At 35.0% G+C, this 15731-nt stretch overlaps 1 protein-coding gene across 2 annotated transcripts in view; it reads left to right on the top strand.

The window, feature by feature from the left end:
- The window catches only part of HOOK1 (hook microtubule tethering protein 1), a 72976-nt gene that overhangs the window by 26106 nt on the left and 31139 nt on the right, over window positions 1-15731 (top strand). For both annotated transcript variants that reach the window (XM_004438620.3, XM_087445831.1), the window contains 5 exons: window positions 618-685; window positions 1863-1925; window positions 2855-2938; window positions 8542-8708; window positions 15038-15178. In XM_004438620.3, the coding sequence (XP_004438677.1) occupies window positions 618-685; window positions 1863-1925; window positions 2855-2938; window positions 8542-8708; window positions 15038-15178 (523 nt within the window). The remainder of the gene's footprint in view (window positions 1-617; window positions 686-1862; window positions 1926-2854; window positions 2939-8541; window positions 8709-15037; window positions 15179-15731) is intronic.

Below are 15731 nucleotides of genomic sequence, written 5' to 3'. Positions count from 1 at the left end.
AAATAGTTTTAGCTGGAGAACATACAGGTGAAGTGGATTTAAATCTGCAAATATGTGAAAGACTTTCTCATGATTCCTTATTTCTTATTGAGACAGAATCAGCTTAGCTTATTGCATGTGTGTTTGTGGTAGGTCTAAGGATCTCCTTGAGATGAGACCTGGTGGGTGCTGAACAGTGTTTACAGGAGGCTGTGTAGGTCCCTTCTTGGAAAGCCTTCCTGAAACGAACTTCTGAAATGTAGGTGATAAAATGAAACTTTCTGGCCTTAAGATTTTAGGAGTTCATTTAATACATGTGAATTCATCCCATAGTACTAAATATTTAACAAGAGGGAAGAAATTGTCATAATTGTTTTAAGATTAATTGCAATTTCTTGTCTTTCTCTTCCTTATAAGAAATTAGAGGTTTTCTTCTTTAAAATAAAACACTTAAAAATATTTACATGACTGTTTTCAATTCTGCCTGTTTTCAGTGGACATATTTCTTATGGAAAAATAATGTACCTGCATAAAAAATTATGTGTGGTAAATGAATTTTTATACTGTTAATTGAATGGCTAAAGTACTGTGGGTAAAGACTAGGTTTTTTTTCATATCTGTTTTTTTTTAAATCACAGAACATATTCAAAATATAATGACACTGGAAGAGTCTGTTCAGCATGTGGTCATGACTGCTATTCAGGAGGTGAGTTATGCCATGTTCACATAGGCGTGAAAATCCTAAACCACATTATGTAAAACTTTTGATGTAAATTTTATGGATGTGTATATTTCTGTTTGTGTAAACTTGCCCTTTGCAGCAGGTTTGCTCATCTTTAGTTGTGTCTTCCCTTTTCTTTTTTTTCCAAATTATCTTACAAAGACTTCAAGCCCAATTTTAGTACCTCTCCATTTTAAAAGATAAATTAAGTTCCTTTAAATAACTTCAACTAAGTAGGATAAACAACCTCTTCCCAGATAGGAATTTTTATTTCTTCTCTTTTTTCTGCCAGTTGGAGCAAACTTTCCTGACATTTTAAAGTATGTGTGTATCTCTCTCTCTCTCCCATGTGCATTTTCAGAATGTTAGAATTGTGAGCAATTATGGTGATACTTAGGGTTTGGAGCCAGGTAAACTGGGTTTAAGCCAGGCTGGTTATCTCAGTTGAACCATAAAGATTCAGAATTCACGTGGTGCATCTTGAGTCCTGAAATCAGACTACATGGCTGAGATGAGGCGCAGTGCAGAGGAGACCTGAGGGAAAGTGGAGGGGGACTGGTGAGGACGAACCGAGTTTAGAAAGGGCCTGACTGAGAGGAGACATCACCCGGGACTTTAGAAGACTGCACACTCTGCGTTTGCATTGTTGCTTTGAATTCAAAGCATCTCTGCACATAAATAAATCTGCCTTTCATATGTAAAAAAGTTATTTACGGGATCTTTTCTTTCATATAATTATAGCTCCTTCTTTTAAAATGACTTCTCAATAGAAGTTTTGCCATATGACTCATTTAAAGGCTATATTTAAAAAGTGGTAATGTATGTTGTGGAAGAGTCATTTTTTATTATTTAATGTGTTCGGTTTTATTTAGTAATTCATCTTTTAGAACTTGGATTGTAAGTTTTCAGTACACAAGTATTTTAAATATATCTACATATTTCAAGGACACTTTACTTATAATGTCCTCACTAATATAATGCTTGAACATTGTGTTATTTAGTTTAAACCTATATGAAATTTTTATTGGAATAATATTCTAAGGATCATCAAGTTAAGGCAAGGAAAAACTAAATATAAGCATTTTACTGTCCTTTCAAGTAAACATTTTTATTGCATGAACATCACTTTATTTTACTTAATTCTTCCATTTTACTTTCCTAGTTGATGAGTAAAGAAATACTGAGCTCTCCTACAAATGATACTGTTGGAGAATTAGAGCAACAGGTAAGTATTTCAGTATGTGAGGAAAATGTTGAAAACCGTGACACAGTTCCTTTGCCAATTACTGTCTTGGTCTGGCTTACATAGGAGAGCATATATAAGATTATTTTCGTCTATGAAATTTAGACCTTCTTTTCTGCTGTAAGATCTCAATTGAATATTATTATGCATTCCTTCCTGAGTGCAAGTAGTGTACTCCAGAGTTTCTATGATTATGTTCAAAGTGCTGAGTAGCGTTGAACTTCTCTTCTGACACTTGTAATACATATGTGACCCATTCTGTATGTTTATATAATTAAATAGTAGACATTTTTTAAAATTCTGTGAAGTTCTTATTTATCTAATACGGTAATGTGATTTTTGTCACAGTTGTTTCCTCTCTCCTGATACTGAAAAAACAGCTCAGACCCTTTCCCTGGTTTTATTACATGACTGTTTGCATGGGGGCAAAGGCACTCTCCTCCTGCGTGTAACCCCACCTGGGTTGTAAGGCAAAGGGTACGAGGAGAGGCAAATACATCACGTGCTTTTCCTGTTATATTTTTGTACATCTGTTTTTCCTGAGTGTCACCAGTCATCTCAAGAATTATTTCAAATTAAAAATTTTTCCTATAAAATTTATATTTAAATTTAAGTATGCTGTGTTCTAATTTTTTTCTGTGATGAAATTAAACAGTGCATCCTCTACTACTCTTTTGTTTAAATATTTCACAAGGATTTTCATAAAACTTTATTTCTGTGGGAACTTAGTCTTAAATGTTAATGAGACTATGTAAATATTCACCCAAAAACAACAAATTAAGACTTATTTGTTAATAGGTAAATTTAAAAACCATTTCCAATAATAATGTATACATGTCTAGTGATAAAAGTATATTTTTCAGTTTGTGTCGAAACAGATTTACTAAGAATTGGGACATTTTATATTTCAGCTTAAAAGGGCCCTGGAAGAACTTCAGGAAGCACTAGCAGAAAAAGAAGAACTGAGGCAAAGATGCCAAGAACTAGATCTGCAGGTGCGGAAAAGACACCCGAGCTGAGAAAGTTTCCTCTTTAAGTTCACAAGTGTTTCATTTTAATTAATTAATTGGCAAAGTGTTTCTGAGGTTGGGTTTCATTTCATGGAGGGATCTTTAAAAGGATTCATTATGGGCTTGAATAGTCAAGGATGAATTTCATAATTATTTTTCTCTTAGAGTTAAAAATTGCTGGCTTACCTACTTCTTTGAGAAGATCATTCTAATTGTAGAATTTCAACTATTTAGATGAGGCTTTAGTTTTTTCTTTTCTCAAAAGGGGGAATAAAAGTATCTACTTCATAGGGTGTGAGTATCAAGTGAGGTCATTTATGGAAGGACTTAGAAGTGCTTGACTCCCAATAAATGCAACGCCAAGTTTGTTTTGCTAACATCTACATGCATATGGACACGTGTATATAATTCTTGTGTTCATAGGCACATACGTGTTAGCAAAGTGAACTTGGTGTGAGAGACAGCAGTTAACAGTGAAAGGGGTAGGTTGTCAAAGCAGGCCACCCTGGCCACGTTACCAGCTGGCTGTATACTCTCAGGCAAATTACTTAATTCCTCTATACTTCAGTTTTCTCTTTTGAGAAATGATGTGATAATAGTCTGTATCTCCCAGAGTGATTATGAGGATGAAATGAGTTAATGTACCTAAATCACTTAGAGCAGGGCCTGGCACATAAACACTATGCATGTGATTGCATATATTGTTGTTATCACTGTCACATGGAAATGCAAATGTGAAGATCTTGAAAAATTATACAGAAGGTTAAATGTACCATCCTAATATGCTGTATGTAAATTGCATTTTTGTTCAAATGATGAGCTACATAACTAGTTGACTCTGAAAAGTATGAGGACAAGGAACAAGGGTTATGGTAGCATTATCCTTGAGATAAATATCTAGAATGATAGGGCTGGGTAAGCCCTCCAGGGTTTGCAAATAAGGAAAAGAGAAGCGACTTGGTCAGAGTGACTCAGCTACTTAGGGCAGTGACAGCCCTAGAATCCAGGTCTTTTAACTTCCTCTTTAAAAATCAATCCTCTGTGTTTGAACAAAGCCAAAGTTTATATTTGAACAAAGGCAGTGTCTCGAAATTAGGGGAAATTCTACCTGTTCTCCTTTCATCTTTCCTAACCACCCTCATCTCACACGTTATAACACGTATGCACACACATGCAAAGCATCTGAGATCATTTTCAAGTAACATCATATCTACCCTCCAGAATACCTCATATAAGGAAGAGAGGATTGAATCATTCAGTCCTCTCTTGTTACTGGTCTCATGTAGGATCTCTATACAGTTTTCTGAGAAATGCTTATACAAGAACACAAAATTCTGTATTAAAAGATTTGAGTGTTTGTAACACATAATAAAGAGTATCTGATGATCTGATTTTAGTTGAAAAGTGTAGACATCCCAAGTTTTGGCATTTTAATTCTAGTATTAAAATAGATTCAACTCTCAACTATCTGCTGTGCACATGAAATGAATGATTACTGCATATAATCAGAACAAAAAATACTTTATTAATTTAACAGAAATCCAGGCAGGTATATATGACACATATCCCAATTGTATAAGGAAAATTGTTTTTGAAAAATGTTTACTTTTAGTCATATATAACTTGACAGTGATTTTAAAATTTGGGGGGGGATTCTTTTTTAATACCTAACCAAATGAACCAAAAAAGAAAAATAAACTGTAATAAAATTCACCAAGGGCAGGTAAACAGGAGAAAGGATATAACCTAATGAAGTTAAATTAAAAGCTGGTAATCAAGAAAAGAAGTAGGTGTATGACCGACAGAGGTGCTACACAGCAGGCACCCATTGTTCTTCCCTAATCCCCAGCCCATACAGGGGGATCAACAAAACCCTTGAGACTGCTCATGGCAGTCTACCCAAGCAGAAGGAAATCCACCCTTTGATTCCTTCCTTTTCTTTCCTTGGACTGGAGAGGAGTGGAAATGACAGCTAAGAAACTAAGGCCTGACTCCTTCTGACAGAAGCAGAGGCTATAGGGCTGCACAGTGAGTTGAGGAAACAGTTTAATGCCCAGAGGAATTCCTCCATGGGAATGGGATACACTTCTCACCATCCTGCTATAGGGAACTTAAACCTCAGAAGTCAAAGGCTAGCCCAGGTGTTGTAAAAAGATGGCCCATTGCATCAACTGCCCCCTACCCTTCCCTGGCCATCAGAAGGCTACACAGAGTGGTGTGGAGAGAAAACAGTCCCAACCATAACTTAGAGGGGAAAATAGACTGGTCCTGGGTATAGTGAACAGGGTGACCAAGAAGTCGTCAGCACTACACTGGAACAGATAGGTGTCTTGACTGCCAACAAAGCATGAACTAGGTGAAAAGCATAAAAGCATAACATCTGTGGGAACATTACAGATTAAAAACAGAAATAGAGAAGAGCATGTAAAAGACAATAGCCAAGCTTAGAAAATAACTTTTGCTTCATGTAGTATAACAATTGCATAAGAACACATCAGTAAAATAGAGTAGATGGGAGCTGGCCTGGTGGTGTAGTGGTTAAGTTCGTGCGCTCTGCTTTGGCGGCCTGGGGTTCGCAGGTTCAGATCCCAGGTGCAGACCTACCCGCCACTCATCAAGCCATGCTGGCACAAATGTTAGCTCAGGGCCAGTCTCCCTCAAGCAAAAAGAGGAAACAGATGTTAGCTCAGGTCCAATCTTCCTCACCAAAAAAAAAATAATAATAAATAGACTTAAGTGGTAGGACAACACAGTGCAGGTTTAAAGGAAATTGCAGGTATAGAAACAGATCAGTGAATAATGTTTAACACCAAGCCTTATTCTAGTTAAGCTGTTGAACTTCAAGATTAAAGGAAAAACAACTCCTCCGTCATTCGGGTAGAAAAGGTAAATCACGCATAAGGACAAGAAAATCAGGCTCCCTGACAAGTTCAGTGCCAGAATACAGAGGAGCAACGTCCACAGAATGCTGAGGGAGGGAAACAGCAGTAAAGCCAGAGGAAGAGCTCAGATGCAAACACTTGAGTTCTTCTTGAAAAAAACGACTCGTCGACACAGTCCAGCTAGCAAACATGTCTTAATCAAAATAGAAAACGCAGGAATGGAGATTCTGTGGTGAAAGATCTGGTGGTGAAGACTGAATTCACTTAAATGCAGAACTGTGCTTGTTCTTTGCAAATTATGGTTATAAATACTAGAACAACTGAAATTCTGATTCAGTAAGTCGGGAGGACAGCCTGATTATGTGCACTTTACAAAAAGAAAGAGAAAAAACTCATCAGGAGATTTTGATGTGAAGCTTGAGGAACTCTGGTGCGGTCTCCTAGTTCTGTTCCAGTCAAGGTTGTTATGGGCCCTCGGGGAAGTTGTGACCTGCTTACCAGTGGCTCTTTCTTCTGCCTTTCCCGGCCGTTGTTCCTAACACCCGGCAGCAGTAGGTGGCGCTCCTTCGCTTACTGCAGTGCAGTGGCTGGTTCTTGCTTATAGTATGATAGAGAAAACATACTCCTGCCCGGCATTGTACAGATAAGTTTATGTTCTGAGGCTGGGATTTTCAAACTTTAATGTGCCTAAGAATCCTGTGGGACTGGGTACGATATGATAAAGAGGACTCCAGCTATAGAAGTTTATATTTTATTTTTTTTAAATAAGCAAACGTGATAAAAATTATGAAGTTAAGTCTGGGTGATGTGAGAAAATAAGTATTATTTTCAAGCTTTTAGTATTTTTTAGCTTTTTTAACTTTTCCTTTTAAATAGCTCAGAGAGACAGACAGAGAAGAGAGAGAAAATCAGAAATAGAGAGAGGGACAGGCAGGTGCAGCATGAACCTAAAGAAAATATCACCGTGGGAGCTTGTTGAAGGAGATTTAGAACCACCACTGGACATTCTAAGTCATATATCTGGGGCAGGTCCGAGGCATTTGCGTGTTCAATACTCCCTTCCCTCACGTCTGTGGCTCTGCAACCACAATGTGAAACATGGAGAAGAGCGAGGTCGCTTACCCACCCGGTGTTGAAAACGAAATTTGCCCTTGCTCTTCTGCCTTCTTGAGAGGATTCCTACCCAGTTTTGAAGACTAAGGGTATTGGTTCTCCTCTACCAGTCTTTTTATGACAGCCCCTCCCTTCAATCTAGAATGAGATATTCCTTTCTTTGTATACTACCCCTACCCTGTAGTCTGCTTCCATCAAAGCACCTTCAACATTTTCTCTCCTGTAATTGTTTACATTTCTACTGTAAGGATCTTAAGGGCACAGACTCGCATTCTTTTTTGTGTCTCAATCACTGAGGATTGTACATGACGGGTAGTAGTCACTAAACTGCTTATATGACAAGGTGCATTGAATTTAGGAAGAGAAATTGTTTCCTCCTATCCTCTGCCTGGGGACAGTTTCCCAGCTTTTGTTTGTGTTTCTCGTTTAGAGGACAATGTTTGTAACCTGCCTATACTGTATTGAAGACAATCAGACAATTTTAATTTCCTGTTATTAGCTCAGTGTGTCAATATGTAGTCTCATTAATTACACCTATTGAAAATAAAAATGACAAACTTGTGCAATAATATGTTGGAAGTCATGATAGGTCAACTTTTTTTCAAACTAATCTTAATAAAATCATACGTAAACTTCTGGTCTTTTAAAAGATCACAGCTGTAGCTGTAAATTTTTAAAGATGTTTTTAAAAAAACAGAACCAAGGAAGCAAATCATGCTTGTTACATAAATATGTAAGCAAAATAAAAAAATGTATCGGGCACTGATATTGATGGAATTCTAAAGTTACATCTTTTTATCCATTTTAAATCATAAGCACACGGTCTCAATGTGCAAATGGATTCAATTCAGCTTTTGGTCTTGATTCATTAATCAAAGAACATGCTTGCCCTCTGAAGACATGATGTGTAACTGATAATTTTCAACTATGAACCTAAAATGATAACTTTGTGCATATGTGTGTATATTTTGGCTTACTAGGTAACAGCATCCTAAAAATAAATTTATACCTCAAAGGGGAACAAATTAGTTTCCTTCTGTGTGTGTGAGGAAGATTAGCCCTGAGCCTACATCCATTGCCAATCCTCCTCTTTTTGCTAAGGAAGATTGGCCCTGGGCTAACATCCGTGCCCATCTTCCTCTACTTGATATGGGACGTCGCCACAGCATGGCTTGACAAGCAGTGCGTCGGTCTGCGCCTGGGATCCAAACCCGTGAACGCTGGGCCACTGAAGTGGAGCGCACAAGCTTAACCACTATGCCACCGGGCTGGCCCCCAGATTAATTTTTTGAAGTTGATTGGTGCATCCAATTTTATAGACTTAGAAACATTTTCTTCCTAGAATTAAAGCATAACATTTTGAAGATATTCTCCTTATATGTATTAACTCTGTTTTCTCTGTATGAGTCAAATTAATTTTATTTCTTTTGTTTGACCCAAACCTCCTAGAAACGGAATTCCAGAGTTGAAAGTCTCCTTAGAAATTATCTAATCTGATTGACCAAGCTGTTTAATGGCTTAGTCAGAATGAGAATCTAGAACTCCAGACTCTATTTTCACTGTTGATGCTTATGTTCATGTATTTGTTTTTAGGTGACTGCGCTTCAAGATGAAAAGAATTCACTAGTTTCTGAGAATGAGATGATGAATGAAAAACTTGACCAGCTGGATGGATCATTTGATGATCCAAATACAATGGTTGCAAAAAAGTATTTTCATGCACAGTTACAACTAGAACAATTACAGGAAGAAAACTTCAGGTAATATTTTCAGTAGAAATCATTCTGTCGAGTTGTCTATTAAACTAATAGCTAAAAAAATCATAATATCAACAATAGTTATTAAGCATCATAAGACTTGTTTAGGACACTGATTAAGCTACTGAAAATACTGTTTGGTATAAGTGATTCCTGCCCTCACAGGACTCACAATCCAGTTAGGCAAGTGGGATATGTACACAAAAACAAAATAATTCAGAGGCTGGCCCAGTGGCATAGTGGTTAAGTTTGCATGCTCTGCTTCAGTGGCCCACGGTTTGCAGATTCGATTCCAGGTGCGGACCTACACACAGCTCATCAAGCCATGCTGTGGCAGTGTCCCACACACAAAATAGACAAAGATTGGCAGAGATGTTAGCTCAGGGCCAATCTCCCTCAAGCAAAAAGAGGAAGATGGGCAACAGATGTTAGCTCAGGGCCAATCTTCCTCACCAAAAAAAAATAACTAAATAATTCAAAATAACATGTGATAAGGGCCAAATGAAGGCCATAGGCAAGTCCACTAAGAGTTTAAAGGAGTGATTGCTGAAACCTGAGGAGAATGGGGGGTTTCTTACATAGGAGAAGGAACCCAGTAGTAAATGGAAAAATTGTAAATCTTAAGCTAAAGAGATGCTTTTTATTTTACCTTGTGTATTTCTTCTGTAAAAAAGAAAGGTGTACATCTTATCTTGAATAAACCTTGATTGTCTCTTGTGTGCTTTCTACTGAGCCTTGCACTATGAGGCTTTGACAGCAGGCACTCTAATTATACTGTGTGAATTTTTTTTGTTTCTTTATTTTAATATAATTTCAAACTTACAAAAAAAAGTTGCAAGTACAGGGAGCTCCTTTATACCTTTCACTCAGATTCAACAATTGTTTTACAGTTTTCTCCATTTGTTTTAGCATCTCTCTATGTATTCACATAGATATACAAATTTTTTTCTGAACCATTTGAGAGTAAGTTGGAGACATGCCTCTTTGTCCCTATATACTTAGATACATGTTTCCTAAGAAGGACTTTCTCTTATAAACCACAATATGATGATCAAAATTAGGAAATTTGTCCTCGATACAATATTATTATCTAATCCACAGATGACATTCAAATTCCATCAGTCATCTCACTGTCCTTTAATAGCTATTTTTTTTTCCTGGTTCAGAATGTAAGCCAGGATTATGCGTTGCATTTAGTATGGATTCTTATTCAATGGACTCTAAATCCATTATTTCATCACTTATTTTGATGCTCAAATTGTCCCAGATTTGACCACTGGGAAGCCTTTCAAATGGCCCCTGTGTCCTTTCAACATACTGCTATCCTTCTTTGAGCATTTTCTTACTTTCTGGCACAACAAAATGTTCCAGACTCATCTGGTCCTTTTCCTTTCCCAATTCTGAAATCAGCCATTTCTCAAAAGAGTTCTATTCCTTTTAGTGGAGAATGTTATTTATAAACAAAGATCTATGCTCCAGATGAATTTTTCTGTCATTGCTCCTAGGCCGCCTTGGTGCACAGAGCTAGGAAATGCACTTGCACAGGTTCATACGTGCCCGTGTTCACACGCTTGTATATATACACATCTGCATTTATATTTATATCTACAGTTATGAACAGTGAGTTCATATTGACATCTTTCATTTTAGTCTGGTCACTTCAGGGTTCATTCTAATCTTCTCCATTTCTGTATTGTAACTCCCTTCTCCATTAGTGAGAAACCTGGCTTCCATTTTCCTCAATATATTTACTCATTTACCCAATCCCAAAACACACTGAAAGTAATTTAAGAATTGCTAACCCATACTTTTGTAAAAAGCAAACTAATACTAGACTTCAGTATTTTTACAGTTCTTTTTTTCACAAGATAACATTTACATATTGTGAAATGAATTGCTGAATACAGTTTGGCATGTTTTAACAAATGCGTGCATTTGTGTAACTCACACGTTTGTCATTTGATAGATCATTTCTATCACTACAGAAAGTTCCCTGATGCCCCTTCCCAGTTGACCCCCTCCTCCCAGAGGCTAATTACTCTTCTGATGATTTTTCACCATAGATTCGTTTTCTCTGATCTAGAACTTCACTAAGATTGAATCATGCAGTATGAACCCTTTGGTGACTGGCTTCTTTTGCTCAGCATGTTTGTGAGATTTACCTATGCTGTTGACTATGTCAGTAATTCATTCTTTTTTATTGCTGAGTACTATTCCATTATATGGAATTATTCCACATTATACCACCTTTTGTTTATCCATTTTCATTTAGATGGACATTTGGGTTTCCAGATTTTGGCTAAATTTATAAAAAAGCTGGTGTGAACACTGGAATACAAGACTTTTTGTGAACATATTTTTTCATTTCTCATTGGCAAATACATAGAGTGGTATTGCTGAGTTACACGGTAGATTTATATTTAATTTGAAAAGATACAGCAAACCATTTTCCAAAGTGGTCCTGCCATTTTACATTCCCACTGGTGTGTGCTGCCAGAACTCGTGTGTGCCAGAACTAGTTCTAGTTGCTCTGCCTGCATAGGATAATTTGGTCTTCTCAGTCTTCTTCATTTTGGCTATTCCAGGGAATGTGTGGGAGTATCTAATTGTGGCTTTGATTTGCACTTTTCTGATAACTAATGACGTGATAAAGCCCCTTTTCATGTGCTTATTGGCAATATATCTTGCTTTGTGAATTGTCTCTTCACACCGTTAGCTTGTTTTTAAATTGGGTTTTTTGTCTGTCTTATTGAGTATAGAAGTTTAAGAAATATATATTCTGGATACAAATCCTTTGTCAGATATATGTGTAGTAGGATTTCACCATTCTGTGGCTTGCCTTTTTATTTTTTGTCTTTCAAAGAATAAAAGTACTTAATTTAGATGAAATCTGATTTATCAAATATTTTTAAGATTAGTGCTTTTTGTGTACTATCCAAGAAATCTTTGTCTACTTCTATGTCATGAAGATACTTTCTCCTATTTTCTTCTAGAACTTTCATAGTTGTATCTTTTACACGTAGGTCCATGGTCCATCTTGAATTGATTTTTTGAAAGTAGTGTGAGGTGTAGAGGTCAAGCATTGTTTTTATTTTTGTTTTCCATATGAGTATCTAGTTGTTCCAATATCATCAGTTGAAAAGATCTTTATTTTACTCCATCAGATTGCTTTGGCACCTTTGTGACAAATGATATAACCATAAAATGTGGGTCACTTTCTGGACTTTCAGTTCTTTTCCCTTGGTCAATCTGTCTGTCTTTATGCCTGTACGACACGGCCTTGATTACCACAGCTCCAGAGTAAGTCATTTAGAATCAGGTAGTGTGAATATTCCAACTTTGTTCTTCCTCTTCAAAATTTGTTTTGGCTATTTGAAGTCTTTTGCATTTTCACATAAATTGAGAATCAGCTAGTCAGTTTAATAAGAGAAAAAAACACCTTTTGTGGTTATGATTTGGATTGTATATAATTGATATCTTAATTATATTAAGAATTTCTATCTATGAATATGGTATCTTCATTTATTTAAATCTTTAATTTCTCTCAGCAATGTTGTGTTGTTTCCAGCATAGAAGTCTTGTATGTCTTTTGTTAACTTTATTCCCAAGTATTTTATATTTTTGATACTATTACAAATGCAATTTAAAAAATTATTCTGAAAAATTGCTGCTAATATGTATATGTACTTTGATTTTTGTATATTGAAACTTTTATCTTGTATCTTGAAACTTGTATCTTGTGTTTTGAAACTTTTATGTCTTGCAAAGTTTCTTTATTCATTAATTGATTCTAGTGGTTTGTTTACTTAGAAAATCCTAAGGAATCTATAGTCATCTAATCTAATAATAGAGCTTCACGTCTTCTTTTTATTATTTCTGCCTTGCGTTTGTTTTTCTTGCTTTGAGCAGGAGCAGACATCTTGGTTCGTTCCATGTCTTAGGAGAAAATGTTCAATTAAGTACCGTCAAGTATGAAGCCAGCTGTAGCGTTTTTTAATGTGCTTTTTATCAGATTGAAGGAGTTCCCTTTTATTTCTGGCTTGCTAAGAGTTTTTATCATTAATGGGTGTTGATTTTTGTCATGATTTTTCCGAATTTTGAAAAGAGTGTGGTTTTTCTTTTTCATTCTTTTAATATGATCAATTAGTTTTTTTGTGTTAAAAAATCTTCTATTCCAGTGACAGTCCACTTTGGTCATATTTTATTATCCTGTATACATATGACTGGATTCGATTTGCTGTGTTGAAAGAATTTTGTGACTGTCTCCATAATAGATATTGGTCTGTAACTTTTTTCTCTTGTAATGTCTTTCAGGTTTTGTTATCAGAGTTCTGCTAGTCTCATAGAATAATTGGGAAGTATTCTCTCCTCCTCTATTTTCTGAAAGAGTTTATGTAAGAACGATATTATTTCTTTCTTAAATGTTTGATAGAATTTATCAATAAAACAATCTGGACCTGTGGGTTTCTTTGTGAAAGGGCTTTTAATGACAAATGTGATTTCTTTAATGGTCATGGGGCTTTTCAGATTTTCTATTTCATCTTGTGTCAGTTTGGTAAGTTGTTTTTTTCAAGGTATATATTTCTTTCATTTAAGTTGTTGAATTTATTGGCATCAAGTTGTTCATAATATTCTTTTTATTGTCCCTTTAGTGACTCTAGGAGCTGTATTGATATTTCCTTTTTCATTCCTGATATTAGTAATTTGTATTTTCTCTCATTTGTTAATCACTCTTGCTAGGGGTTCATCAATTTTATTAATCTTTTCAAACACCCTTTATTAGCTTTCTGTATTATTAGTTTTAGATCTGTGTTTATGTCTTTCCTTTTGCTTACTTTGGATTTAATTTGCTCTTCTTTATCTACCCTGTTAAGGTTGAAACTTAGATGATTGATTTTAAGCCTTTCTTCATTTCTAATATTAACCTTTAAAACTGTAAATTTCCCTCTAAGCACTGGTTTAGCTGTGTTCCCAAAATTTGATTGGTTGTCTTTCTGTTATTATTCTCTTTGAAATATTTTCTGATTTCCTCTGTGATTTCTTCCTTGACTCATGGGCTATTTAGAAATGTGTTGTTTAATTTCCAAATATTTAAGGCTTTTGTAGACTTTTTATTATGACTGATTTCTAATTTAATTTCCTTGTGGTTAGAGAACATAGTCCATGAGATTTCAGTCTTTTAATATTTATTGATACTGATTTTATTGTTCATCACATGTTTTATTGTGGCGAGTGTTCCATGTGTACTTGCAAAGAATGTGTGTTCTGTAATTTTTGACATACATGTTCTATAAATGTCAATTATATCAAACTGGTTAATAGTGTTATTCAGATCTCCTATATTTTTACTGATATTTTTATTTAGTTCTATCATTTATGGGAGACTGGTGTTAAAATTTTCACCAGTGGCTTTGTAGATTTCTACCTTCGATTCTATCAGTTTTTTCTTCATGTATTTTAAAACTCTGTTTTTAGGTATATACACATTTATGATATGTCTTTCTGATGAATGACTCTTACAATTAAGAAATAGCTCTCTATCTTTGGTAATACTTTGTGACTTAAAATTTATGTTTTTTTTAATATTAATATAACCAACCAGCTTCTTTTGCTTATTGTTTGCATGGTATTATTTTTTCATCTTTTTACTTTTAATATATGTGTCATTATATTTAAAATGTCTCTTCTTATTAGCATATACTTTTTTATCCAGTCTGATAGTCTCTGCCTTTTTAATTGATGTGTTTAGTCCATTTCCTTTTATGTAATTTTTGAGATGGTTGTATTTAGGTCTGTCAGTTTCCTATTTTTCGTTTGTCCTGTCTATACTTTTGTTTCTTTTTCTTCCCTTCTTTCATTCTTTTGGGTTGATGAAATAATTTTTTAATATTTGATTTTAATCACTGTCTTGTCATTTTAATTTTTTGTTGTTGCTGTACAGTTTGAAGTATCTTTAATTTATCATAGTCTGCTTGGAGTTAATATTTTACCACTTTACATGCTATGTATATTTTTGAATAAATTTAATATGTATTTATACATTTGCTCTTCATCTCTTGAAATTAAAATTCCTGTTTGAACTAGAGATGACCAAGCACAATATTCAGAAGTGAAAATGAAAATTCAGAACATTGCTTACTTCTAAAGTCTGTTTCAAAAACGAAGAGTCAGAAGGTATCTTATTCCTCTAGTCTTTCTTCTTTTGAATGTGGAATTAAAAAAGGAAAAAAAACATCTTAGAAGTAAGTCTTGCTAAGCTTATGCCTCAGTAAGAAAAAAAAAAAAATGATGGAAATTACATTATAAATACTTATTTGTTTTCTTTATACAAGGCTTGAAGCTGCAAAAGATGATTACCGTGTTCACTGTGAAGAACTTGAAAAGCAACTAATTGAATTCCAGCATAGGAATGATGAATTGACTAGTCTTGCTGAGGAAACAAGAGCGCTGAAAGATGAGATAGACGTTCTTAGGTACGGCCTGTCTAAATATAATCGTATCCTGTCTGAGTTACTACTTAGTCATTTTGGCATTGTGTATATTCATCAGGGATTCTTCGAGTTATCCCTACGTATCACGTATTGAGTGGTCTTGATCCAGGCTCCTTGTCTTTACTTCTTTTATGCTTGTGGAGAGTAATTGCAGTTTAAGGATGATACTTGATTCTTGTTAGGACAATTTCACATTAGAACCTATAAACCCAGAATGATAGCTTTTCTTAAAATTTTGTAAGCTGAGTTTCTTTTAGATACATTTAGCTTGACCTCTTGTACTCATTAATATATCTTGTGAAATTTTTATGTAAGGAAATACATTCTCACAATCCATATTTTGGCATTTGATAAAATATAGATAAATATAGATGAGAGTCTTAGCATTTATTTCAGGGTTATCCCAGAGTTCTCTGATTGTCCTTGAACAATATAAAATTTATGTTTACCTTTTGCCTTGGAAATGTTACTCAAGCAAACAGATTATCCACATGTTCTTGATATTTTCAGTTAAATTTTTTTAAATAGCTATTTT

This window comes from Ceratotherium simum, chromosome 22 (assembly GCF_057802395.1).
Source record: "Ceratotherium simum simum isolate JZ-2026a chromosome 22, ASM5780239v1, whole genome shotgun sequence".
Lineage (NCBI taxonomy): Eukaryota > Metazoa > Chordata > Mammalia > Perissodactyla > Rhinocerotidae > Ceratotherium > Ceratotherium simum.
This window is presented reverse-complemented; position numbering and strand designations above follow the sequence as displayed.